The following is a 25,764-nucleotide window of genomic DNA, read 5'->3' as shown; positions in this document are numbered from 1 at the left end:
CTAATTCTTTTATCCCAAGCATTTAAATGGAATAGATTGTCTGTAAAAGTTCAGGTCATGGCTAATTTGGTTTGAAAGCTCTTATAAGACATGCTCATAGGCAAAAGAAAAAGAAATTGTTTTTCTTCAAGAATTTAAGAGCTTCTATAATGTTTTGATTGTATGCTTGAATAAGAGAAATTAGGAAAGATAAGAATTTGAGAAATAAAAGTTTGAAGAGTTTCATCCATATAAAGAAAGTTTGTCTTTAGGTAAGACTGAGTAAATGTAACTACTGCCCTCTTGGGTTGGTATAGGGCAGGCACATGGTTTTAAAAATGATTTGTACTGATATTTATCTTTCTTCTTTCAAAGGTGTTAAAATCATCACACAACAAGTTCAACCAAGTAAAATCTTACCCAAACCAGTGACAGCCACTCTGCCCACCAGTAGCAATTCCCCTATTATGGTGGTTAGCAGTAATGGTGCAATTATGACAACTAAGCTGGTAACCACACCTACTGGTAAGTTTTCTTGAGCATCAGTACATTCATCCATCGTATATTCATTGAGTAATTTCTCTGTACCAGTAATGTGCCTGACACTGGGGAGACAGAGGTTAATGAGACAATTCTTCAAAGAGGCCTTTCTTGATTTCCCTCTTCTGCCCAACTGAAAATAGCTTTCTCTTACTGTTGTACGGTCCCTCTGTTCTTTTCCTTTATTGCTGCAATTTCTAATTATTAGTTACTTGTTTGTTGATTTGTTTAATGTTGTTCACCTTATTAGACCATAAGCTCCTGTAAGCATAAGGGACCATGTCTGTTTTATTCACCATATATTCTCGTATGCAGAGCTGGTCTGTAAGCAAGTGTTTAGTCAGGATTTGTTGAGTGAATGAAAACACAGTCCCAGCCCACAAGGATCTCATTTTGATGGTCCTGGGAGTCTGTATTACATCACAGTGTAGTAAGCATTGCTCAGACTGAGGGAAGCACAGGATGGCATTTTGCCTGATATGAGAGCAACCAGGCTATGCCCAAGGAAGTGACAGTGTAGGACATTTTAAATAGTACCACCCTTTGTGACCTTGAATAGTTACTTAATCCCTCTAAATATTTCCCCTTGTCTATTTAAATGGGATAATAATTCCTGTACCAAAGGTTATTGTAAGTATTAATTGAAATGAAGTATGTAAACTCTTCAGCAGAGTGCTCAGTGGCTGTCATTATTAATTAATATTAGAATTAGCCATTACTATTATTTTAAATTTGTGTAACTCTTACCAAGCTTTTTGAGGAGGGTCAGTATTTAGAGGGTAGAATCTAAATAGTGTAAAATGATACCTGTCTGAAGTTTATAAGCTATCATCCATTGGCCAGTAGGTAAAGGTCTGTACGAACATTGTACTTAGTCTCCTTTAGGCTTTATTATCTCCATTTTCAGCTATAAAACAGAGACATTAAGCAACTTGCCCAAGTTCACATAGTCAAAATAAGGCAGAACTGGTATTTGAACCCAGATCTGTTTGAATCAAAACCCAGTGCTGTGTGTTTTTTTAAATTGTGGTAGAATATATATACCATGAAATTTACCATTTTTAAATGTATAGTTCATTGGCATTAAGCACATTAACATTATTTTGCAACCATAACCATCATCTAATCTAGTTCCAGAACTTTATCTTTTCAAACTGAATCTCTGTATTCATTAAACAGCAACTCTCTATTCCCATACCCACCCCTCTCTTCCCCAATCTTTGGCAACCACCATTCTACTTTCTGTCTCTATGCAAGGCTTGTATTTTAAAAACACTGTTATTCTTGTATTAAATCTATCATATTTCCCCCAAAACTTTTCTCCATTTGGTACAAAGATAGTAGTGTGGTGTATATATGATTTCCTTAAAGGTAGTGAAAAATAATAGTGTGTCTATGCTTATGTATCTATATTAGAATAAGTGCTTCTTTTTTAAAAACAAGCGTAAGTTGAAATTTTTTGCAGTTATAGTTCAACTGATTCAAATTATGTATTTACATAGCATACTTACATTGCACTAGACTTTTCTTTTCTTATTCAAGATGTATGTTTGCAACCAATTTAAACTAATTCTACTCAATGTTCTTCTTCCTTTTTTAGATAGGGATTATATTTTTAAATGGTGAATAACTTGCTAAAAGCATTTTTTGGGGGAGAGGGTTGTTGAAATTGGTTATCACAGTGACTTCTGAATCTGGTAATGAAAACATTTTTTTAGTTGAAGGAGGTGTTACCTTAGCCATCTTCATTCTCTCCAAGACTAAGAATTCTTAGTTTAGGAGTGGTATTTCTGAATTACCGGATTTATAAGAAACTGTAATAGGCTCATCCGGTTAGTTTTTAATTCCTGTTTTGGAAAAGAAAAAAGTCCTAGCAGTAGTGGAGAAATCCTTTGAGACACATGAAGAAAAATATCCTAACAGGTCAGTTGAAATTGAGAAAATATGTAAATAATGAATTTTTTAGGCTAAAAAGAAATATTCTTGGCAGGTTCAACTTTAATCTCTAGTAAAATGATGGAATAACTTTTTAAAAGATGGAAATGTATTTACAGAGTAGCAGAGTACAAAACAGTAAAAGTTTATAAAATATTAGGTAAAAAATGCCTTATTTGCTGAGTGCTGACATTGGTTTTGGCACTGAGACAGCATATGCAGAGACCTTAAAATCTATAACAGAAATAGCTAAAATGGTCTTTTTTTGGCATAAAATTAGTGGAAGAAGAGTAGTAGAAGAAGGGAACAGAGTTAGTTATACTTTTTCTTGGGGTTAGTAATTTGATATAACACATCACAATATTTTTATGTAAAATTCATTCAAATTGATTTGGTTATAGTTCTTGCTATGTGCATTGAAAACTGGCTGTAAATTGTTAATGTCTTGACGCCTTGTAATTCCATTGTCAAGTTAAAGCATTGTAGATTACATTGAATCATATAGTTAAACTATAAATTATCATTCTTCTATAAGTAATGACAAGTTTTTCTTTTGCCTTTTCCCTTTTTTATAGGCACACAGGCAACTTATACCCGGCCGACAGTGAGCCCATCCATAGGTCGGATGGCTGCAACCCCTGGAGCTGCAACCTATGTGAAAACTACCAGTGGTAGCATCATTACAGTAGTACCCAAATCATTAGCTACCTTGGGGGGCAAGATCATTAGCAGTAATATAGTTTCTGGTAGGTATATCTGAAATATGCAAAAGGTATAGGTAACTAGTAAGAGGAAAAAGCCTAGTTCAGCTGTTGAAGAATTCTGTTTGATCTCAGTTTTCGGCTTAGAAATCTAAAGCTGATTTTAGTCTGATGTTTAGTGATGAAGTATAGTTTTTTAGTTTTAGTATTAAATTTTCACATATTAAGCTTTTGATACTTTTAAAATCGAAAGAACATAAATGTTGCTTTTACTAGAATGGAAAGATTATCGTTTACATTTGTAGAGATTTTTCATTTATTAATATAAAGCGTCCTCCTGTTTGTTAATCCATTCAGACCTCATAACTCTGAGATAGTTAGTTATCATCCCCAGTTTACAGATACAGAGAGATTTAAGGTTATAGAGATGAAATTGACCTGTCCAAGACCACACAAGCTGGATAATAGAAGGACTAGTATTTATTTAAATGTCTTTGAGGGACCATATCTCATAATTTGAATTACTAATGTCACTTTAGCTCATTAAAAATGAAAATACTTAAACATCTTTATTTACTTTTCACCATTTATATTAATTCTTTACTTTTTAAAAATATTTTACTTAGATAGTGAAGGCTAATTTATTGGTATTTTGGAACCTTACCTGGTTTTTATTGGCTTGTTAATTCTTGAAGTATTTGGGTTGTGGATCATGAAGTGGAATGTTAACATGGCATTCATTTTCATCGATTATTATTTTTTAATTAAAATGATGTAAATAATCTCTGATCAAATAAGCCTTGTAGACTTTGTCTACCATTTTTGTAGACTAACCATATTTTGTATGCCCCAGGTGAGTTGTTCTAACATTTTAAAGTGAAGGGATTGAAGTTCCCGGCAGTAATACGATGTTGCTGATAACTCAGGGAGTGAAAAAAAAGCAAAGCAGGGCATGGTATTGGCATAAAGTACTATATTTAAAGCTGTTAATTTTGGCTCTACTTTTAAGTGTAAGTGAGAAAATCCAGCATTTGCCAAATTAAGGAGGGTGAAACCAGTAGGGAAAGAATCATCATACTCCAGATTTTAAGAGGGTATTTTAAATAACACAATTAAAACTCAAATTATAATTTATTACCTGACAGTATCTTTAAATAGTATAGTGTACATACTCAAACATTTCTCAAAAAGTGGTCGTGCTTTTCACTGGTATGTAGCCTTTAATGACTGTAAGGGTTTTTCTTATATATGAATTCATGGTACCGCATAACTTGAAGGAATGTCCAGATGTTATGAAGCCTCTATTTGCCAACCTTATTTATGATTTAGCTACTTTGTACTGGGTTAGAACAATACAAGCAAGCACATTTTCCTAGAAGCAAAGAGGTGGTCATATGTAACATTTATACCTTTTATTATGTATATATTTTATCCACCTTTGTATTTAAATATAAAGCAACTTAATTGCTATTTCAATTGTAATGGGTATACATGAGAATAGTTTGTAAGTTTTTCCAGCACTATAGGATATACTTGGCACATAGTTGAAACAACTCTATTCATTGCATGGAGCTCATTTTATCTACTTCTGCTTCACTGTTTGACACTTTTACTCTTAAAGAACTTCTCTCATTTCTGACTGCTCTAAACTGATCCTTATGTTATGTATCAATATTCTTTATAAAGACAGTTCTCTAATTTCGTAATATTCTCATCCGTGATACTAAGATTATAGGTTAGTTTATTAGTAGTTTTCAATCCCAGGTTGTTTATTTACAGTAAACTGATAAGCCTGATTGGATGAATTTAGACAGTTGTGCTTTCATCCATGAGCAGATGCTGGATTCTAGAGTCTGAACCCACCCCAACTCCATGCCATCCCTGTTCCCCAACAAAAAAAGTATGCTTTTCTTAAAATACACTCAAACATCTAGCTATAAGAATAGAAAGCTTTTTAAAAAAAATGATACTTCCCCTTTCATTGTGGGGAATTTGGAAAATATAGAAAGGTACAAAGAAAATTAAAAACTTAATAATTCTCACCATCCAGAGAAATGTGTTAAAATTTAAGTGTATATATTTCTGTTCATTCCTTTCTCTGTTCATTTTCTTGTATAAATGTGTTTGTGTGTGTGTGTGTGTGTGTATAATATATATATATATATATATATATATATATATATATATATGTATTTTAAATTGAGATCTAATATAATCAGTTTTAATCTTTTTTCATATAATACTATTTTCCCATTCCATTAAATGTATTTTGACACTCCCCCGACCCCTGCTTAATGGCTACACAATGTTCTCTAATATGATGCACCATAATTTAGCCATTTTCTTATTGTTAAATGTTTCAGGTTGCTTACAAATTTTTTGGTCATTATCAATAATTCTGTGATGAACATCTGTATATGTAAATTATTATGTAAAGTTCTTAATTCCTTTGTATAATATCCTAGAAAGCAAGTTCATGCTTCTATCTAAAAGGTCAAGTTTTTCTTTTTATTGGAATAAGCAATTAAATGGAAGGCGTGACTATTTTTACAGTTATTTAACTCATATCTTATAGAGTCAAATATTTACTTACATGTGTATACATAGAGAGAACTATCAGATTAAGATTTTTTGTGAGTGTTGCTGAGGGTTGGTTAAAGAATCATGCATATTTTATGCAGAAGATTTGATCCTTCAGAGGTGAACTCATTATCTTGACTCTGAGGACATTATGGGAACCTTTGACTGTGGCAAGATTTGATTTTGATTCTCTTCATCATTAGTACAATGTTCAGGCAAAGACCAAGTGTTTAAATACTTTTTAATTCATTCATTCATTTGCTTATTCTTTGAGCAAAACAACATAAAACATTACCCTAAAGACCAAGATTGTCAGGGTGACTTAAGAATCTGTGAATAGTAAAATCTAGGCCAGTAAATTAGTGTTCTTTACCTACCCTGAGGCTCAAACTTTTATAGGTATCTTATTTTTAAATAGGAATGTCTCTGGAATGCGTGACTGTCATAGCCCATGATCCTAATGTGATTCACAGTTATTGGCACCCATTGTACCTTGACTCTTTCTTTGTCAGTAAAGACTATATATAGGTGGGTTCTCTGATGTTATGAGCCAATTGTTGGACTGGGTGCTGTGATACATAGGGATGTACGTGAGGTGCATTCTCTGTTGTAAAGAATGCTAAACTTGTATACATTCTGTTGTAACACACTATGAAAGCATGGGGAAAGACCTTTTTAAAAAATTAGTACTACTTCTATCTTCAGTATAACATAGGTGTAGGTATAACCTAGGTATACATAGGTATAACCTGAGATACAGAAACATGCTCACTGGAATTTTAGACTTTTATAATTTGATAATTCTAGTCATAAATTGTATTCTACTTTAATGTAATGCTGTACTTGCTTTGTCTTATGCTATGCCTTTTTCTTCTGTTTTCTGACATCCCCTCCCTCCCGCCCCATGTATTAAGCTGGTGAACTTGGTTTGCAGCAGTCGCATAAATTGACACACCTCTGTAATGGAAAGGATTATAGACATAAATCACTTGTTAAGCAAGTTTTGTGTAGAGTTAAAGATTGGTTTACATTTCCTGGAGGTAGTTTTTAATGCTTACTTTCTAAAAAGTTTTTTATTAGCCAAAATTTGGTAAGGCTGTATTGTCAAAGGAGGCATCATAATCAATCACACATGAGGGATTGGAGTTAATTAAGAGTTAAAGTTGATGTAAGTGAATAATAGGTAGCTTGGTTTTTATAGCTCTTAACAGCCTATTCAGAGACCACAGATAAAGGAAAAAAACATTTGAGAAGCTGGTGCATGGATAAAAGTGCTTTTTTATGTAACCTGAGTGTGTTACCTTAGACTGATGAGACATTAGATGATGGCAAGTATATTATAAAGATATTGTAATAAGATTGTCAAAAATTCTTGTATATACTTATTCTTAGTACAATCTTATTTCTAAATCTACAATATTCTTCTTCTTAGTACAATCTTATTTCTAAATCTCTATTAAGGAGTGCTAAGGTTTTCCAGTAGAAAAGAATAAAATTTTATTTAATTTTTCATCTTGAGAATATATTAATCAGTCATGTTTTTAACGAGTACCTCTTCTGTGCTTAGTCATTTGATAAATGATATGTAAGCCTATAGAAGAAAAATATGACTTGCCTGTTTTCATAGGCAGAGGAAATTACAGGCGCAAAAATTGCATTGGGACTGGTGTGCTCAAGGACCAATGTGGAAACCAGCACACTGAAGGAGAGGTATATATTGGATAATCCTGAAAATTAAAGTCTGACGGAACCTGGAAAGCTAAGCAGAGGAGTTTGGGCTTTGTGTGGTAGGTAATAGGAAGCCATAGTGAAGAAATTACATGTTAGACTAGAGTTCATGGTGTGCATCATGGAGTAGGAACAAATAACATCAAGTTGGTAGATTAAAGGCCAGATCATATAGGATATTGAAAACCGAAAGGGGAAGTTGGAACTAGAAACAAGAGGGATTAGGAAGGTTTTTAACCAATTTCATGTATTCTGGGTTCTTGACATGATGGGATTGGTTTTTTGTTTTTGATATTTGATATGACAGGGACCATCAGAGCTATTTGCATGATAGAGAAACTTGAAATAGGAAGAAAATAATGAAAAGCCAAAAGAGATGGGGGTCTGTCTATTGAGCTGACATTGATAACATTTTGAAAAAAGATACACATTGGTGATAAATTGAGTTCATTCACATACTCATTACTAATTGCCATATACTGTGTGCTAAGCACTGAGGAATCAGTGACATGGAAAGATAACAGTGTGGAGCTCAAAGAGGCTTTCGTTTTGTTGGGGGATACTTGGATTGAAGACAGGGCATGAATTAAAGATTTGTACCAGGATTTCCAACTTGGGTAATGAGCTGAATAGTAGGGTACAAATTTGATAGATACGTTTCATAGGTAGAAGAGAAGCAGATTGTGGAAGAATCTGGGTGAGAGGGAAAGGTAATATTATGTTTCAATCAGTAGATATAGATTTACTAAGTAGATCTTAATAGTTGGAAATATAAATTTATATACATATATAAATATAAATTTATAAATTAATGTAAATTTATATTAATATAAATATATAAATTTATATATAAATTTATATTTATATATAAATAGTATGTATAGTTTCATCCTCACTCTTTGAAGTGCTGCAGATTATAAAAGCACATGTTTAATCTGTGACTTGGTCTCTGAATCAGTGTTTATTTTGTCTTGATCACACAAAAATTTGTGACTTATTTAATAAATTTTCTCTAGAATCTGGTGTTATGTGAGTTTTGATAAGTACTAGCTCTTTTTTATGATCTTTCTGAAGAATTTTCCCATCACACTAGTGATACAGATAAAACACTGGGTTGGGGGAAATATATATCATGGAATAGAGATTCTGATTTGTTTCAGTTAATTAGTCAGGAGAGGCATATTGACGGAGAAACTGATAGTGGTATTTTCAGGTTCTGAGTTTGGTGGGTCCTCAGATTCCCAAAAGATGACTGTTGCTAAGAGCCAGTTCTTAATCTTCTCTCATTCTAGGACAGCTTGTACTTTCCTGTTCCCAGCCTTCATTTTCATCCTCATGACAGCCTTCACATCACCTGGGGATGACATTGATGACATGTATGAATTGTGTACAACACAAACAAGTAATTCAGTATCACTAGTCCTTAACTCAGGCCTCCTTTTCTCCCCCTTCTCTAAGGAACGACCACCAAAATCACTACCATCCCCATGACTTCCAAGCCCAATGTGATTGTTGTGCAAAAGACCACAGGGAAAGGAGCGACCATTCAAGGGCTCCCAGGCAAAAACGTCGTCACAACGTTGCTCAACGCAGGGGTAAGTAAGAGCTCGAACTGAGGCCTCTGCGATCCCCTGAGGACACTAAGAACCAGCTGTGCAAACATTTGCCTCACGACTTCAGAACCCCGTAATGGCCACAGTGGCTCGATTTACCCACCCCTGTGATGTAATAAGTGTTCAAACACCAGCCACGGATGCCATTTTTCACAGTAATTTCTAAAACCTGTTGTTTATAGATAGGCTACTTATGACCATGATTTAGATGCTTAGCTTTATCCCGATGGAGGATTCCCCTGGCTTCACTACAGGAGGGCCTCTGTGAGAGGATCATTTTATTCCTGTATGTGGCCAGTGGAGAGTGGCCTCGTATTTGGCCTGGCCTGGGCAAAGAAAAGTATTTGGGATTAAGACTGAATTAATTGACAGGGATTTGTTACTCTTGTTTTTTTTCATTTTTACCCCTGAGCTAGTAAAAAAAAAAAAAAAAATCAAATAGATTTATTTATAGTTGTTTGTTTCTATTTATAGGTAGTTTTTAAGAGGTTAAGAGGTTTGGAGTTAGATAAACCTGCGCTTTGTCTCTTAGTATTGTAGTTGTTTGACCTTGGCTAATTTACTCAACTTCTCTTATCCTTAGTTTCCACATTTGTATGTTGGGGATGATGATCTCTACCAATGAGTTTGTTGACTAGTAGCTAATTTGAAAGTGCTTAGAGCAGTACCTGACACATAGGAAGTCCTCAATAAATGTTTTGGTTATTACTCTTGGTACTTAACTGTTGAGGCTGGTAATGTCCCTAGTTTGCTAGAAAAAAGAATGCTATACTTCACTGTATTAGATCTCTCAGAGCTTCCTAGGCATCAGTCTTTACAATGTTGATAGGGGGTCCAGCATTAGATTTTTTCATCATGTGGGAAAACACAGATTGTTCCTAGCCTGAGTTCACATAGTAAGCCAAAAGTAAAGGATTAGAATTTAGATTTTTCAGAACTCTTTATAGTCTTTATAGGTTGTGCTTTCATAGAACTTGATATATGCGAGGGGATGCCATGTGCCCTTGGTCCTATGGTCACGTAGATCTAAAGTCATGTGTAAATCCTAGCTGCTAGATATATCTAATTGCAATAGTTTGATACAGGAAATTATAGTAAAACAAGCAGAAAAGACTATAAGACCATCCTCTTTACCACATGTGTACACACACATCAGAAGAGCGTTTTCAAAAAATAGCCTGCTAGTTGGTTTTGATTGGTTTTGAATGGGTCATTATACTTGGACAGGGCCCATCAAGCCATTTTAATAGATAGGCATACCCACTTGCAAACCAGCACTCTTGGTAAATGAACTAGAGCTCTTTCCAGAGACGCTGCTGTGAAGGGGGTATGTGTGTTAAAATAAGTAATCACACAATTGGCAGACACTTCATGTTTTCCTTAGATAATTACAGCAGATAGTTAATTTTGTGATTTTTTAAAATCATGTTTACCTCTAAATTCATGGTGATTATCTTTTTGCCAGCTCACCTGGGTGCTTTATTTTTATTGGCTGCTAAATTTAGACAGCCACATATTTGAATGATGATGACTAAAAATTAAGAATAACTGATAAGCTGAAACATTTCAGATCCTTTCCTTTTTATTTATGGATTTAAGTTTTAAAATTTTTAATAATTTAGTAAAATTACTGTATTCGAATTTAATTTAGTTTAGTTCAAGTAATGACCAGAAAATGGTACTTAAGAATAAAGTACCAGATGGAAATGCAGAAAGTGGTGAAAAGTTAATGGGCTTAAGCTACGGTATCTAGTTAATAGACTAAAGTGATATTAGTAACAGTAATAAAACATGGGAAATGCTCTAATTTTTTTCCTTTGTGTTTTCCCATATAACCTCAGAAAGAATGTTAATATCTTTGCTGATTTCATCTCTTGTCCATACTTTTTCACATAGATATTCTGCTATTTAGCCTTATAATTTTATACTTGGGGAACTTAGGCAGTTTATTTTGTATGTGTACATTTAGCTATTGGTATAATGCACAATCATTCTATTATGTAAATGTTCATTACAGATAAATTAGAAAATAAAAATGAATGTGGGGGGTGGGGCAAGACCTATAATCCCAACTCTTAGAGAGAGAACCATTGTTAACAGTTTAGTATATATTCTTCTATAATTTTCTGACTCTTAATATATGTATTCTGTGAACGTGACAGTATAATTGTTCTTAATGTGAGTAGTTTATTTTTTTAATTCACTCATCAGGAAGTACTTAACACCTTGTTTGGACAGAAAGACTTCTAAGATCATTTCAACTAAGTCTAGGATTTTTGATCACCTGGAAACATTGTTCTTTGTTGCCCAATTTATAGTCCTTTTCCCATTATCCTGGTAAAATCTTTCTGTGATTTTTTTTTCAGTGAAAGGACAGTTTTCATCATTTAAATGCATATAAATCTCATATAGTCACTTACTTCCCTTTAGGGAGAAAAGACTATTCAGACAGTGCCAACGGGAGCAAAGCCAGCTATCATCACTGCTACAAGACCCATCACCAAAATGATTGTAACTCAACCAAAAGGAATAGGTTCCACAGTTCAACCAGCAGCTAAAATCATCCCAACAAAAATTGTTTATGGGCAGCAAGGGAAAACACAGGTATGCTATATAAGATATGGTGGTTTTTCTTGGCTCAGGTATATTTTAAATTCCTAAAATTCCAAGGTAGAAATTTGAATGAAAAGATCACTAATCTTTAAAAAGTCAGATTGTTAAAAGTTATGACTGAATGTGTATAATTATCCATTTATTTTCAATACCCGTGTTTCACTCTTCAGTACTTTTTTTTAAAATATCTAAATATTTGTGTCATATCATGAGCAAAGATTAGAGAAAAGAATCCCTTTGGAATAAAATTTGCTGAAGTTGTGTATATTATTTGAGGAGTATATGGTTGAGGGGGAAGGTGGTTATTCAGAATCTCTCAAAGAAAAGTATTTACTTTTTGTAAGCTAATATGGCCATCGAAAGCACTTTGTTATAAATTTTCTTTACTTGAAACCTAAATAATGTAGAAACCAGAGATCTATTCATTTTTTAACTACTAAGGGAACTCTTCTGGAAATTTGCCTGGGAAATTGAGACTCAGGATTTACTCTTATGTTTCTGGGCTGTTTATTTTGCAAATACTTTAACTGCTAGTCTGAGAGTATCAATGGAAGCAGTTAGCTTTGGTTGTGGAATGCTATCCTAGAATTTTTATAGAAGGTAGTGATTTACTTATAAACTAATAATTTGCCTTTAGAATTGATTCCCTCAAAATCATAGCTATATAGTTTACTATCTAAACAAGTAAGTTTTGTGATGAGAAGTAAGTCCAAATTGTCTTTTAAGTTTCAACTGTGACAATTTCATTTACTCCATCATCTAAGTCATAGTATAACCTATATTTTCATTCTGGAATTCTTGGAAATCAGTGACTTAAGAGTCTGAAAAGGGTTAAAATCTTATATATGTATGGGAGAAATAAAAAATAAATGTGATGAGTTAACATTTTTATTCCATGCACCCAATTGAAGTTAACTTCTTGAGTCCAAATTTTGAAATGGAATGGTTCAGTTTGAAAATTTTTTCCCATTTCACTTGTTTTAGTGTCTGTAGTTTTCCACTTTTGCCAGGAGTTGATCTACCACATGTTCCATATTGCTTCTAATAGTTGTCTAAATCATTGTTCCCCTGGGGATTTCTTCAAAGATGATTTAGGTCCCAAGTAAGTTTACTTTGTGTCAATTAGGAATTTTATTTGGTTGCTAATGAAAAGAAACCTAAAGAACAGTGACTTACTTAAATTGGGTTTTATATTTATTATGTTAATAAATGTTCAGAGGTGGGGAAATCCTAGGCTGTTATTGTGGCTCAGAATTTCCACTGGAAATCTAGGCTCCTTGTAGCTTTCTGTTCTGCTTTCCTTAGCTTGTGGCTATCATTTCTACTATACAGCCTACAGGTAGTTAAATGACTCCTGACATCATTACAGGCAAGGAAAAAAGGGGGGAACGGCTCTCGTCAGAATCATGGCTGTCACAGTCTGGCATGTGCCACTTAAAACATACATTGCTTGACTATAATTTGTTCATAGATTGAATTAGTCTTTGATGTACAATGCTGTGCCCACAGCATGTACAAAATGCTGTTTTCCATGTCTGGAAAATATTATTCATGACCTAGAAGTTTAACATTTTAAGTAGTGCTCTAAAGTTTAACTGGGTATATTTCTTCTTTTCCTCTAGGTTCTTATTAAACCCAAACCAGTGACGTTTCAAGCTACAGTTGTTAGTGAACAAACAAGGCAGCTGGTCACAGAAACATTACAGCAAGCATCCAGGGTGGCAGAGGCTGGTAATTCTTCTATTCAGGAGGGAAAAGAAGAGCCACAGAGTTACACAGATAGTAGTTCCTCTTCTACAGAGTCCTCCCAAAGTTCCCAAGGTAAGATCCATTTTACTTCTGATTTATATAATTACTGTTGACATAGTGCCCTAGTTCCAAAATACTTGCATCTAGGAATTTCAGACAAACATGTATGCTTTGATTTGTCAGTTCTTTAGATTTTATTTTCTTTTGTTTGATATGCAACCAGTGAGCTGAAGCTTTGTTTTTGGTAAGGCTTGCCATTCTTTCCTGCGTGATATATGTTCATCAAATAATTGAGAAACTTTAGATGATGATTTTGACAGGTAGGTATTATCAGACTGTTTACAGCTGTAATGCTCCTGTTTGCTCGGGTAAGTCGAAGTATGCAAGAAAGCAAATATACTATTTGAAGTGGTTGTTACTAAACATTGAGAAAGAATCAAGGTGGCCAGAGATGGGCTATAAATAAATGGGCTGCAAGTAGGGTGACCGTACATTGCAGTTTGCATGAGACAAGTCCTAGTTTATGTTCTAGCATAATTATTAAATAGCATTCCCTTTCACTCTCAATAGGTGTCCCAGTTTAGGTGATAGTTGTATGGCTCTCCTAACTATCAGAAAGGAGCTATGAAGCCAGACTTTGTAATAGGGAAGCTCTTTGTCCTCAGTGCTGTTTTAATTATGTTGTTCTTCTAGGAAGTCTCTTAAAATAAGGTCGTGATCACAATTTTTAAACCTTCTACAAATCTAGTACTCATGTCTGTCAGGTACTTTAACCACCCTTATAGTCAGGCGGTATATTATGCCAATGCTTATACACTCTGATACATCTAAGCAAAGCTGTTTATCTTCCCTTGATCATCATTCCTCATTCACTCCATTCTCTCCACCTGCCTCCCCATTATCCTCTCTGAAGTGCTTTCTTACCATTTTTCTAATACAGATTCTTCATATTGTGCAAACATTTTATTATTTTAACTCTTCAGTGGAGTCTTCCCAGATTAGTCTTAACATGGTTCAAATTGGTGATTAATTCCATTAATTCAATCTGACAATTATTAGTTTATAGTATGTACAAGCCTTGTGCTAGACCCTACAAGGTTGAGTAAAAATACAGTGCTTGTCCTCTAGGAGCTTGACATCTAGAATAGGGGCTAAAAAAATACATTTCAACTGCAGTATAAGAATTCTATTAATAACAAACCAAAAAAAGCCAGGGGCTGAAAGTTCACACTATAGTGAGGTGAGGACGAGCAAGTTTCGTGACGGAAGTAGCATTTGAAATGGTCTTTGAAAACTCATGAATTCAAAGTAAACAAAGATGTTGATTTTAACAAACAATATGGCACTCATTTTATAAAATATGTAAAATATTTAGCTTAGAAGTTGGTGCTAAAAGGGGAACATGAACAAGTATATATATATATATATATAATCTCAGGTTATCTTTAGAAATTGGGCTTCTTGTCCTCAGGGAGCTCTAAGTCATTCATTACTTCCCAAACATGTCATTTCATTAGTGAGTCTTCAGTTTTCATTCCAAAAATGGGACAAAAGTTTGGCTGTTTTTGGAAGTTATTGAGTGAGTATAAGGTTTTCTGCTCTTCAATCTGTTATTATACATGGCATCATCTATTGATATTTATTTGTTCTCTACCATTGTTTATTTTTTAAAAATATTCTATAATATACAAACATTTCATAATTCACAATAGACATATCAAATATAATTGACTATTAAGCCAGTTTTATAATCTGCATTTGCCCCTCTCTCCAAATCCTTGTATAGCTCCTTAGTACATTATCACAAAGACAAGGGGCTGTCCCATATATATATGCATGCTATGATTTAAAGAGAAAGGGGTAAAGGTTTTAGTCAATCTAAGATCATTCTGTTTTTCAAAATATGTGAGGGTCTTAACTACTCGGAATGTAAGCACTACATAGCAGTCCATTTTTACTTTATATTGCTTTTGTAGTTTTTAGTCACCTCCCTTTTAGCAACATTTTCTTTTAATGTACTTTCAAACTTACAAAAAAGTAGCAGGAGGAGTAAAAGAATTGTATATACTCTACCTAGATTCACCACTAGTTTGTATTTTTCCTTATTGGCTTTGTTGTTGATTCTCTTTCTGCCCCTCCTCCACCCATGTGTTTATCATTTTTCAATTTCTTAACCATTTGAGAGCAAATTCTAGATATCATGACCTTCACCTCTAAATACTTAACAGTTGTAGGTTTATATTTCTTAAAGTTAGTCTTTTTATAACTAAAATGCAATCATCAAAATTAAGAAATTGAACAGTATGATGTATAATCTACAATCCATTAAAATGTCATCAACTGTCCAATAATGTTCTTTATAATTTATTCCCCCACTCCACAATCCAATTCAGAATCAAGCACTGCATAGTTGCCTTTAATTGTCATGGGCTCTTCGTTTTCCTTTAACTTGGTATAGTCCCTCAGCCTTTCTTTGTGTTTCTTAACCTTGACATTTTGGAAGAGTCGATCAGTTACTTTGTAGAATATCCTTTAATTTGTTTTTGTCTGATGTTTTTCATGATTAGATTCAGCAGGAATTCCACAGATGTTTTGTCCTTAGTTTTATCTCATCAGGAGGCACATGATGTTAGTTTGTCCCAATACTGATGATGTCAATGTTGATCACTTGGCTAAGGCGATATCTTCCCCTTGTTTTGCATTATGAAGTTGAAGTTACCATATTTCCCTTCGAGATTAATATTAATTTGTGGGGAGATACTTTGAGACTCTATAAATATCATGTTCCTCATCTAACATTTACCAACTAGTTTTAGCATCCATTGATGATTTTCTAAAGTCGATTATTTATATATTTCATAGTTGGCATTTTACTGTAAAAACGAATCCACCTTTTCTTGAATTCAAATCTTTTTTCTGGTGACTTCCTTTACACAAGTCCTGGAATAAAGATGTCTTTATGCCAAGGGAATTTCTTGATTTCTAGTTCTAGTTTCTAAATTTTCCCCACCATCTCCCACCCCCAAGAAGGAGCAGTTGAGGCCTTGTCCTATTCCTTATTCCTGAGCTGTCTCCTCGCAGGCTAGAATAGAGGCCTTCATCTTCACCTTATTGTATCACCGATCACCCTGGAGGGCTCCTCATTCCTTCTACACTGTGCTTCCAGAATTACTTTGGTCATTTTATTTTGTACTTGTTTGTTTGTTAGTTTGTAATAATTGTTTTCTTTTCCACAAGGCTACTAGCTTTCCAAGGGCAAGGATCACTGTATATCCACCTCTGTATATCTAATAATTACAGAGAGGCTGATTAGCACTAAGAAGGCACTCAGAAATGTTTCACTGAATGAACACACAGCAACATGGCAGCCGTAGCATCTGTGGCATAGTGTTAAGCTTCAGCTTTATAAACTCATTTTTATTGCCTGAGTCCAAAATGTTTCCTTTCTGAGCTTCCCTCTAACCTTGTGGGTGGGCTTTTTGAATGGTATATGCGTGGAATAGTTTTAGATCTTGATGGATAATTAGGAGACCAGGCCTAATGGGTCAAGACCATACTTACCTAGGTCACTTACTGAAGATTGGACCATATGTCTTCCACAGCTCCTGAACTTTCGTTCCTAGTTGGAGCTTCTTTTTTTCTGTTTCTCATTTGGGAATAGGCTAGCTTTATTGGGTTCTAGATTTTAAAAAATAAAAATATATTAAAAGTTTCTTATATTCTCTTTGTTTCCAACCTGCTTATTCTGTAGGTGGAAAACTCTTAAAAGTTTGAAGGTGGATTAGAGAGAATACAAGATTAAGTGAAGTACAATGGAAGAGAACAAGGAGACAAAACCAAGGGTAGGGATTTAAGATGGAACGAGGCATGAGGCAAATACAAAAATGTATCCTATAAAGACATTGCTTTAAATAGGCCACACCTGGTTTTTAGGATGATTTTTCCAGAAGCTACATGATCTGGGTAGTCATAGTGAGAGTGGGGAATTAATCTGGGTTAAGCAAAACATACTTGTAGAACTTTTCAGAGCCATTATGTGCTAATATATATTGTGAAAGATGAAGTGTGGAGTATATAATGTAAAATGCTCCCCAACTTTTTGGCCATGGAACCTTTCTTTTGTAGAACATCTTTAGGAACTAATGTTCTCTGGAACATTTTTGGCAGTGCCATCTAGGCAGTTACATACTGTGAAAACCTTAGGTGTTGTGACAATCCTTCAGAGGGAAGGCACATATTACATCATAGGAGGGATGTAGACATGTTGGGTTTAGTTTAGAAGAGGTGGTTTCGATGGGTAAGGCCTCTGAGAATCATTTTATATGAGGAACGCTTGGTGGAGACAGAACATTTATCATGGAGAAGAGAAGAGAAGGATTGGATTCATTTGGGGGGACATGGGAGCTGTCATCAGTTATCTTGAGGACCGTGATGTGGAAGAGGGAAAAGAATTGGTCTTTCTGGATACCTAGACAGAAACCAGAACCATTGGGTAGAAATCACAGGAAGACCTGTTTCCACTCCATATGAAATTGTTTTCTAACTGTCATAACTGCAGAGATGGAAGGAAACTGTTTTGGAAAATAGTGAGTTCTTTGGTGCTGGAATTCCCAGACTGGCTGGGATTTGTTGTGAAGATTTTAGCATAGGCTTGATGATCGTGTTAAATGAACGTTTAGATCTTTTCTAACTGAAAGGTCTCACGATTCTATGAAAGTGTGGTATAGGCATTTTATAGTAAAGATATAAATATTTGTTAAATGACGTGGGGGGAAAGATATCTGAGGGTCAGCAGACCACCATCCTCAAGAGAGATAGAAAAGTCATTCAAAAAGAAACAACAACCTTCCCAAAGAAAACAAAATCAATATATAATAGATCTGGAATTTTTAATTACCATTAACAAACTGTAACCCCCACACCAAAAAAAAAAAAAAAAAAGAAAAGAAACACTAGGCAGAATATATGCCACACCAGGGATGTATAATTTCCATTAAACTTCCCCAAAAGTCTAGAAGATGAAAGCTACATAATCAAACGGTACTGTGAGATCAGGCTCTCTGACCCTAGCCTCAGACTTAATAGGCAATAGATTTATCCAGACTAATCATAAGCCGAAAGTAGAGCGGAAAATCACTCAAGGACTGGTTTTCACATGCAGGTTCAGACACTCATTCTGTGTCCCGGTTGTTGGGGTTGTTACAGTAAGACTTTATGATGGTCAGCTAGTCTTTCTGAGTATGGCTAGAAAGAGAGCGAGCAGTCTCCCCAGTCCCTATAGGATGATGTTATTTGTGGTGACATCTCTGAGAGGTGCTCCCATGTGGAAATTCATTTTCTAGTTTCTTTCTACCTTATCTCTCTCTATGAATGCAATCCTTGCTTTCCTCTAGATTTTCAGTGTATATAGAGTTGGGTTGCCAAGTCATTCCTTGCCTATAGGTCCTCTCACCTAACCGAAGGGTACTTATATCATCAATGATTTCTTAAATTTGAGAACTTAGGTTATATAAAAAGAATGATTCCCTAATATAATCAGTTCTCTTAAGTTTAAATTTGATGTATCTACTTAGATGAGTGAAGAAAAATTGTTATATGCTTCACATGGCATTTGGTGTTGCAGGATAGTGTCCTTCGATCTAGATTTTGGGGAAAGTTTAATGGAAATTATACATCCCTCATGTGGCATATGTTCTACTCAGTGTGTGGTATTATGTTTTTTGTGGGTTTTTTTGTTTTTTTTTGCAGGGGAGAGTATAGTTTGTTAATGGTAATTAAAAATTCCAGACCTATTGTATATTGATTTTGTTTTCTTTCAGAAGACTGGTATTTTCGTTTGTTTATTTTGAAGAGTTGTTCCCCTGTCCCAGCTTTTTTGGACAACTTTGTGGTTTTAAAAATATAATCGTTATAGAAGGTTGAACTTATATTTATTCTTGTTTTTTGGGCTACACGAATTCTTTTCATTCTTCTGTGATGCTTTCACTGACCATTCCAATTCAAAGTAGTCTTTTTAAATATATATATATTTATTTTATTTGCTCTAATCATTAGATTTTACCCCCAAATACAAAGCTATATGTATATTTTTTGTGTCTCCTTCATTATAATCTAAACTTGGGAGTATGCCTTTATATATCCTACATAATTTTCTGTGTGGTGTCTTGGACAAAGGAGTTTAAATTTAACATTAGTCTACTCCAACCTGCTTACTCTGTAGATGGAAAACTCAATAAATAATGTGTTGCTTGATTTGATACACATTTAGTGTTTACATGCTTACCTGTATAGCATGAATATAATAAACCTTGAATTAGGGCTGTAATTTATTTTGAAACTAACAAAAAGTTAGAATTGAGGACTTTTTCAGGTCACCACCACCACAACAAAACTAACATTTCTGTTGTCTTTCATAGTTACAAAGCTCTTTTTACATATATCATTTACATTATATCCTCAGAAATTCTGGGAGGTAGAGAGGTGATTTTATTGCCATTCTAGAAATAATACTGAGACCCAAAGAGTCAACTTGCTAATAATCGATGGAGCTGGAGCTGTAACCTAAGACTTGGAACTCCAAATGTTACACATGCCCTGTTATATATCGTGCTGCTTCTAGATCATCTATCCATTCTTATAGTCAGTAGACAGGGTTTCCTTTCAGTAATTCGGTCATCCGATACTTACTGACTGAATGCTGAGGTTGTATTACACAACACATTTTCAGGAACGTTGGGGGAAAAAAGACTCCTACAGCATTTTGTTCTCACTCTACACAAACATGCACCCGTCTACACAAATGCACACCTATTTATTACAGCAATTATCACATTGAGTTGTAATTTGTCTTTTTACATGTCTGTCTCCCCAACCAGATCGTGTGCTTCTTGAGCCTCCTCTGATAATCTTTGAGCTCCTTTATGTCTTCAATGCCAAATACAGACTCTGGCACAGAGGTGCCCAGACTGTTGAATCAATGAATGAATGAATATTGAATACAGACATGAAAGACATTATGCCTTCAGGGGGCTTATCGTCTTCTTGGGGAGATAAAGCATGAAATTTACAATAAATACAAAGGTTTTAAAAAAAAAGCAAGTTGTTTTTTTTTTTTTTTTAAGAGAAACTTTGTTTATAGGGTTTGTTTTTTTTTAACTAATATAAAACAGATTCCCAGCCTGTAGTTCATGTAATTGCTTCCCGGCGTCAGGATTGGTCAGAACATGAGATTGCAATGGAGACTAGCCCCACCATAATTTATCAGGATGTATCCAGTGAATCACAATCAGCTACTTCAACAATCAAAGCTCTATTAGAACTGCAACAGACAACAGGTATGAATTCACATGCTCAGCTGAATGAAGCATGTTATCTCTAGAGATGGGTTGTGCTAAAATACTACCACTGTTATATTTTCTTTGTTATTATTTGAGCACACTTCCCCCCTCTGGACTTGTCTATAATCATTGGTACAGTCTGTTTACTTGTCAGTTCATTAAGATGTGCACATGAGTACTGAAGGATAGATATAGTCGGTAGAAAGGAGAATGTAAAGAGCTCTTCTTCTCTGTCTTCTGCTTAAAATGGACAATCCTGTTGCCTCTTGTCACAGAAAGGAGTAGGTCTGTCACTTCTAAGCAGAAAGATAGATGTGGCACAGTTGCCAGTTGTATTCCAGCGTAGTAGCAGATTGAAGGGCTCCTGCCATCATTCTTGATATTAGTGGGGCAGTTTTATGGTCATAAAACACCGTGAATGGCCCTTCCTAGTATTCTGATTTGTTTCAATTTTACCTTCATATTTCTTTATATAATGAATCACTTGAGCTTCCATGGAAAGCTATCCTCATTTAACAAGATCCTATCAGTATTTCTAGTTACTAAATATCTTCAGTGAACTCTAGGCAAAACCTGTATTTATTATAAATACTGACTTTTCTTTAATAATGGGTCAAAGAGTGTCAAAGTACTTAAGGGACCTTAGCGATGCTCTCATCCAACCCTTTCATTTTATGGATAAGTAAACTGAGATCTAAAGAGGTTACCCAATTGGTTAGTGGCAGAGTGAGACTCCACATCTTTTGATTCCTATTCAGTGTCTTCTCTACTTGTGGGGTGACTTTTGTATTCTTTTGGTTTTGTTTTGCTTTCTTTGTTTAAATGATTATTTTGATTTTGTCACATTATATGCTTTGTGGGAATAATCTGAATGATCATTCAGTGGACTTAATTACTGGTTACTGTTTGTTGTAACATCCACTCTACACTACCCCAAAAATACTAGCATTTAATGTAAGTCTTTGGCTAACCATTCTGTATATTGGTGTTATTTTTGGCCTTAGTCGTTTCCTCAGAGCCCTGTTTTTGACATACTCAGCCATTTCCATTAATGCCTTTATAGAGGGTGGAAACTGAACAAGAAGACTTTGTAGAAAAAAATGATAAGATATAAAAGTAAATCTATTCACGGAAACCATTCTTGATTTCAGACCATTCCATAAGACATTTTTATAGGAACAGAGAGGCCATTTTTCCCTAACACTAAAATTTTTTATTTTTTAAGAGTCACTGAAAACATTGTAGTATTTATTTAAAATTATGTCAGATTTTTAACAGATCAAATTTCACTGATCACTGTGTTGTACTATTCTGGGTAGATGTGCCTGAGAGCAAATCATGCTTTGTACTGCTTATTCACCCTTTGTTTTCAGGTATTGAACTCAAGGATACCAGGGACTACCTTGAAAAAGGGTAAAGGAAATGTTCTAAAAGGAGTGTCTACAAGAGAAACAGACATAGTCGCCTGGCCTGGTGATAACAGGCTGGGATTGTACTCTGATTGCATATGAGTCCTTCATACTAGGCTGCTGGGTACTGTTGCACAAATGGTGGACTCGATAGCCATACATAGCAGTCTGCTTATTTCTTCCCAACTCACTGTCTCCTTAATCACTGCCACTGTGTCACCCCAGAGGTTGGGTTCATTATTCCCATGGACAGCTCTGGTTTTGGTACTTGTTTTGGTACTTGGTAATAAAAGTTGACTTTTCCCTGACTTTTTTATGCAGTAAAGGAAAAATTGGAGTCTAAACCAAGACAACCCACTATTGACTTGAGTCAAATGGCAGTGCCTATTCAGATGACCCAGGAAAAGAGACATTCTCCTGAGAGTCCATCAATTGCTGTGGTAGAGTCAGAACTAGTTGCTGAATACATCACCACTGGTAGGTGTCCTCTTAAAAAGTAGCATTACGGTAGGAGAGCTACCTTCCTGGATTATATGGGATGGTTGTTTGGGGGGGAATATATTTTTTATATTTCTAGCTCTTTTCCAGTTTGCTCTGATTGACATTGTCCTTGGGATTTACTCTGCCTTTAATGAGTAGGGGGGAAAATCAATAAAAAAATAAATATTTTTCTGCATCTGAATTTTTAGTTTTGGGGGAGAGGAGGTGGGTCAAGGGAGGAAGAAGGTATAAAATCCAACCCTTTTTTAATGTAAAGAAAAAAATGTGGAAAACTTGAAATTCCTGTAAATACTTAGGAGTTCTGGTGAAAAGCGAATTAGGTATTTGTTTAAAATGTGGTCTGGCAGCAAAGCACTAATACGATTTTTGGATGGCATATGTGGAGAAGCGGAGCAGGAAGGATAATAGATTCTTTCTCTCGTATTCATGAGACCACACCTGGAATACTGCTTTCTGTTTTGGGCACTTCATTACCTTGAGATCTGAACTAGTTCAGAGAATAGTAACGTGAATAATGACGGGTTAGGAGAAATGACTTAGGAGGCAATAATATAAATAACACCTGTCTTAAGTATTCTTAAGCAGTGATTAAAAGAGAACATAAAGTTACAGATATTTAAAGGCTATAAATACCAAAGCAGAAAAGGAATTCTTTGGCATCGTTTTAGGAGATATTACTAATGGGTTAAAATTGCCAAAAAGGGAAAATCCAGTTAAAGATTATGGAAAGCCATCTATCTAGCATCTTTCTTTTGAGATACTTAGCAGAAAGCTACATGAAGCCAAGGGCAGTATGTTGGGGAAATTAGTATTAACCTCTGGGGATAGACTGGATATAATTAGATGAAAAGATCTATGATTTCTTCCCTTACTTATCCTTTTCAGAACGCACTGATGAGGGGACAGAGGTTGCTTTTCCCCTTCTAGGTAAGTGGTGTGCATCCATTTGTAGTATAACCAAAGGTAAAAGATGATTGTTTTTGGGGGAACCACCTAAATGGATGCGCTCTACTCTGATCTGGTAGAGGAAAGGGAAGCTCCACTCAGTGAAAGAGAGGGAGAGACATTTTCCTGTTGCAGAATAGTGGGATTCTTTTTCAGACATGAGCAGTTTGACATTGGAAAAAGTAAGAGTTGTTTAAAGAAATAAGTTACTGTTTTATGGTGTTTATACGGCTTCGTTAAGGTCACTTCAGCTGTTTTCCAAATGTTCACTCTGTGACTGCCTTCCATAATCTCCTCCCATCATAGCCTCAGCCACATGGAGCATTTTCTTTGACTTCACAGCCAGCTTTCTGGCCCCAGCCTCTTGTATTATCCTGCAGTGGGTGCTCATTTTCTCTGACTTTCCTGCATTCCGGGTGGTTACTCTGGGGAAGAGGTTTGTAGTATCTCGAATGAGGATTATCTTATTTCTTAATAAAAAAAAAAATTAATGTAATAATTATGAAGATTAGTATGGACAGCAGAAGTGATCTGATAATTTCATCAGAAATTATCTTTATTTTTCAAATGTCATTCATTTTATTGATGCTTCATCAATAAAAACTTCATTAATTTGCTTGCTTAATTTTAATATTAGTATGATATGTTTTTTTCTCCTATTCAGTCATATCGTAAATGATTTCAATAGTTGTTTTGATATAAACCCTAGCTTCCTTTTTTTCAGTTTGGTTAAGCACATATGGAAAATTTTAACTCATATCGTTTAAAATGTACATATAACGCATGTGAAGTACAGTGAGATACTACAGTACATTTATAAAAGAATGTTGATAGTGCCACCTATAGTCTCTTATGTCACATGTAGACATGTACAGCAACAATAGAAAAACTGTATTTCTGAGTATAGACAGAATGTGTTGTAGAAATAAACAACACTTGTTTATATTTCAATAGATAGTTTTAAAGTTCTGTACTTAATAACACATAAACGGCACTTTTACATTGATTTTTGTAGTGCTCATCTTACCCTTCAATACCCCACTAGTAACTTTTCCAAGTATGGAACCACTACTAGAAATTGTAGATCAAGATATATGAGCATTAGAATCATGGATTGTAGAGGGAGTTTTGACTTTGACATTCTCAAAATCCTTAGCCAATTTTACAGATTTGTTTTACTCTGTCTCTGATTCAAAAAGTTGGTTTCCCAGTAACCATAAGCATTTGTGAAGCTCTGTAGAATAAGAAGTGGTGAATGTTTATACTGTGCAAATCATTGAATTTGAGGCTGATGAAAGATGATGAGTTGACATCAGTGTAGATGTATAGTCTACTCCATGGGACCTTTGCAGCAAGAGAATAAGAAGTGGGGTTGTTGCAGTCTGTATGTACTCTTACCCGTTTGTCAGATGAGCTAACTTTGGGGAAATGGGAGAACTCTATTTTTCTATTATTTTGTTAACTTTATATTTTAGTATTTAACAATTTAGGGACCATTTTCAATCCATTACTTCATTTGACCCTCTTCTAGGTAGAAACAGAAATTACTATCCCATTAAAAAACAAAAATCAAACAAAACAAAACTTCTAAGTTTTAGAGGTTAAGTAAAGTTTAAGTGACCTCTTCAAATCTACATTATCTGGTTGGTAGCAGAGTGTGACAGAATCCAGATATGACTCTTGGTCCAGTTCTCTTTCTGCGGTATCATCTTGACCTCTTACGGCTTTAGGAACTGTAAGGCTGTGAGACAGTGTCACTTCATATAAAGGATTGAATGCTTCTGGTTTTTGTATTGCATTTGGAACTGGGACCGAGAGATTAAAGAACTTGTATTGTCTTCCTATCCTTAAAGATTTCAGACTGGGAACTAATTACAGAAACTAATTATTGTTTTGTTACCTTAATGGGATAAAGGTCATTGGAGAAAGTGAGTACAGCTCACAGGAGGATGTAACTCTAAGGGGTTTGTTCCTCTTTTGTGGTAATAGTTTTCACAGTGCTTCCACACACATGTCTCATCTCATCCTTATAATAGCTCTGTTATTCCCATTTTACAGATGAGGACACAGAGTCTCAGAGAAGATAAGTGACTTTCTCAGAGTCACACAGCTCATAGATGGGCAGGCTCTGGTC

The 25,764-nt window shown here is 34.9% G+C and overlaps 1 protein-coding gene across 16 annotated transcripts in view; it reads left to right on the top strand.

Annotated features, from left to right (window-relative positions):
- The window catches only part of EMSY (EMSY transcriptional repressor, BRCA2 interacting), a 91,359-nt gene that overhangs the window by 46,125 nt on the left and 19,470 nt on the right, over positions 1 to 25,764 (top strand). For 7 of the 16 annotated variants that reach the window (XM_019726433.2, XM_019726435.2, XM_019726430.2 and 4 more), the window contains 8 exons: positions 355 to 504; positions 3,030 to 3,200; positions 8,922 to 9,058; positions 11,507 to 11,680; positions 13,312 to 13,510; positions 20,608 to 20,772; positions 22,506 to 22,661; positions 23,571 to 23,612. In XM_019726433.2, coding sequence (XP_019581992.1) covers positions 355 to 504; positions 3,030 to 3,200; positions 8,922 to 9,058; positions 11,507 to 11,680; positions 13,312 to 13,510; positions 20,608 to 20,772; positions 22,506 to 22,661; positions 23,571 to 23,612 — 1,194 coding nt within the window. The remainder of the gene's footprint in view (positions 1 to 354; positions 505 to 3,029; positions 3,201 to 8,921; positions 9,059 to 11,506; positions 11,681 to 13,311; positions 13,511 to 20,607; positions 20,773 to 22,505; positions 22,662 to 23,570; positions 23,613 to 25,764) is intronic. The other 9 variants (XM_019726437.2, XM_074335742.1, XM_019726432.2 and 6 more) reach the window with 4 other exon arrangements.

This window comes from Rhinolophus sinicus, linkage group LG06 (assembly GCF_036562045.2).
Source record: "Rhinolophus sinicus isolate RSC01 linkage group LG06, ASM3656204v1, whole genome shotgun sequence".
Classification (NCBI taxonomy): domain Eukaryota; kingdom Metazoa; phylum Chordata; class Mammalia; order Chiroptera; family Rhinolophidae; genus Rhinolophus; species Rhinolophus sinicus.
Note: the sequence above shows the minus strand (reverse complement) of the source record. Positions and strands in the feature narration are given on the sequence as shown.